Genomic DNA, 2,070 nt, shown 5'->3' with positions numbered 1-2,070 from the left:
AAGCATTTACCTCATTGGCCAGTTCTAAAACGTTCTACCACAGCTTGATAAGAACATTTCCTGACCATATATGCATAAAACTGATATTTGCTTAAAAGAAAGAATAAACTTTTAAAAGAGTACAAGGAAAGAGTAGAGAATTACACACATATTTCATAAAATAGGCAAGTACATGCATAAGGAACACAGGCGTATTTGCCATGAGGACTACTGCTTTACAAGGGCTAACACTGTGAATCACATTCATATAGACATTCCCTTTTCATATGTAACATAGGTGCCTTATCAAATCAAGAGCAGGTGTACTGTCCCCTTTGAGGTAAGCAGGGTTCCTCCAACTGCATTGCTGCCAGTAGGGGTTGGTGCTTCAATTGTCTTTTCAAATTCTAGGGAGAGACAGGTTCCCTAGAGTCTGAAGAGTTTACTGTCACTCGTTATTGAAACAACACCCCCTACTGTCAGAATTGTCTACACAGGACTCCTGTCCATCTCATTTACATGTGTATACAACAATATATGAGGCCAGTGTGAAAAGCTCAGTAAAACAAATATTTAAGAAACAAAAGAGTTATATATCAACATATTTGCGGCTGTAAACTTAGTCCAGTGAGTGTCCAGTTTATCCACCCTATTGTAAAAATAGGTTTTCTCAAATTTTAAAAAAATATTTGTTTAACTTGGGTTTTTTTACCAAACTTTTCAAAACTTATAAAATTAGTCCATGTATATCTTTAAGTTCAAAAGTTTTTATTGATTTTAGCATATACAAATAAATGTTAACAAGGCAAAATACATACAAGCTGCATCAATGCAAGGAGTCGCAAAATATTATTAATATAATATTGGCCTGTTATCACCAATGATATTTTTTCTCAATTATTACCTTTTCAGGTGAAAGACAGCATCGGAATGATCAGGGAAAACCAATCTATTGTGACAGAATTTATCCTCTTGGGCTTTTCTAGTGACCCCACCCTGCAGTGTATACTCTTCCTAATATTTCTGTTTATATATGTTTTCACACTGTTAGGGAATATCACTATTATTTTGATATTAACAACAGATTCTCTCCTTCAGAAACCTATGTACTATTTCATCAGGAACCTCGCTTTCCTTGAGATCTGCTATACCTCCGTCACTGTCCCCAATATGTTGGTGAACTTTCTGGTGGAAGACAAAAGTGTTTCTTTATTTGCTTGTGCAACACAGATGTATTTCTTTAGTTTTCTAGGGGTTGCCGAGTGTTGTCTTCTGGCTGTGATGTCTTACGACCGCTACGTGGCTATCTGCAGCCCACTGCATTATTCTACCATCATGAAGAAGAAAACATGCGCCTACTTGGTGGGAGGTTCTTGGATTACTGGAATTGTGTCTCAGTTTGGACTGACTGTCTTCATCTTTAGCTTGCCTTTCTGTAACTCCAACAGGATCGATCACTTTTTTTGTGATTCCCCTCCCATCCTTAAGCTTTCTTGCCATGATACCTCCCAGACTGAAATTTCAATTTTCATAGACACCGTGATTTTGATCCTCATGCCATTTGTATTTATCCTTGTCTCCTACATCCGGATCCTTTCTACAATCCTCAGAATCCATTCTGCAGAGGGAAGACAGAAAGCCTTCTCCACCTGTGCCTCCCACCTGACCTCCGTGTGTCTATTCTTCGGCATGGGCATATTTACCTACTTAATTCCTGAATCCTGTCATTCCCCTATTGTTGATAAATTATTTGCTTTAGTCTATGCTGTTTTAATCCCTGTGTTGAACCCATTGATTTACAGCCTGAGAAATAAGGAAGTGCTAGGTGTTTTGAGCAAAAGAATTAGTAGAAATAGGAATTTGAAATGTATTTGAAAGGAGAGCTGCTGACACTTCAGGCAGTAATCACATGCCCTTTTTTTATTATGTTACGGTAGAGGTTTCTACCATTAATTAATTTTTAAAAATTCATAATCTGCTTTAAACCTAAGCGGTTCACAATAAACATCACATTTCTACAATAATCTTAAACAATAAAAACTGAACCAATAAAAACATAGAAGGCAAAGAAGAATACCCCTCATCATGTTT

At 36.9% G+C, this 2,070-nt stretch overlaps 1 protein-coding gene across 1 annotated transcript; it reads left to right on the top strand.

The window, feature by feature from the left end:
• Nucleotides 1-909: 909 nt before the first annotated feature.
• Nucleotides 910-1,854, top strand: LOC117349682 (olfactory receptor 10A4-like). Its single transcript, XM_033923276.1, has one exon. The coding sequence runs from the start codon at nt 910-912 to the stop codon at nt 1,852-1,854; it is 945 nt and encodes a 314-aa protein (XP_033779167.1).
• Nucleotides 1,855-2,070: the final 216 nt, after the last annotated feature.

This window comes from Geotrypetes seraphini, chromosome 16 (genome assembly GCF_902459505.1).
Source record: "Geotrypetes seraphini chromosome 16, aGeoSer1.1, whole genome shotgun sequence".
NCBI lineage: Eukaryota > Metazoa > Chordata > Amphibia > Gymnophiona > Dermophiidae > Geotrypetes > Geotrypetes seraphini.
The sequence above is the reverse complement of the archived record's forward strand: the minus strand, read 5'-3'. Positions and strand labels throughout refer to the sequence as shown.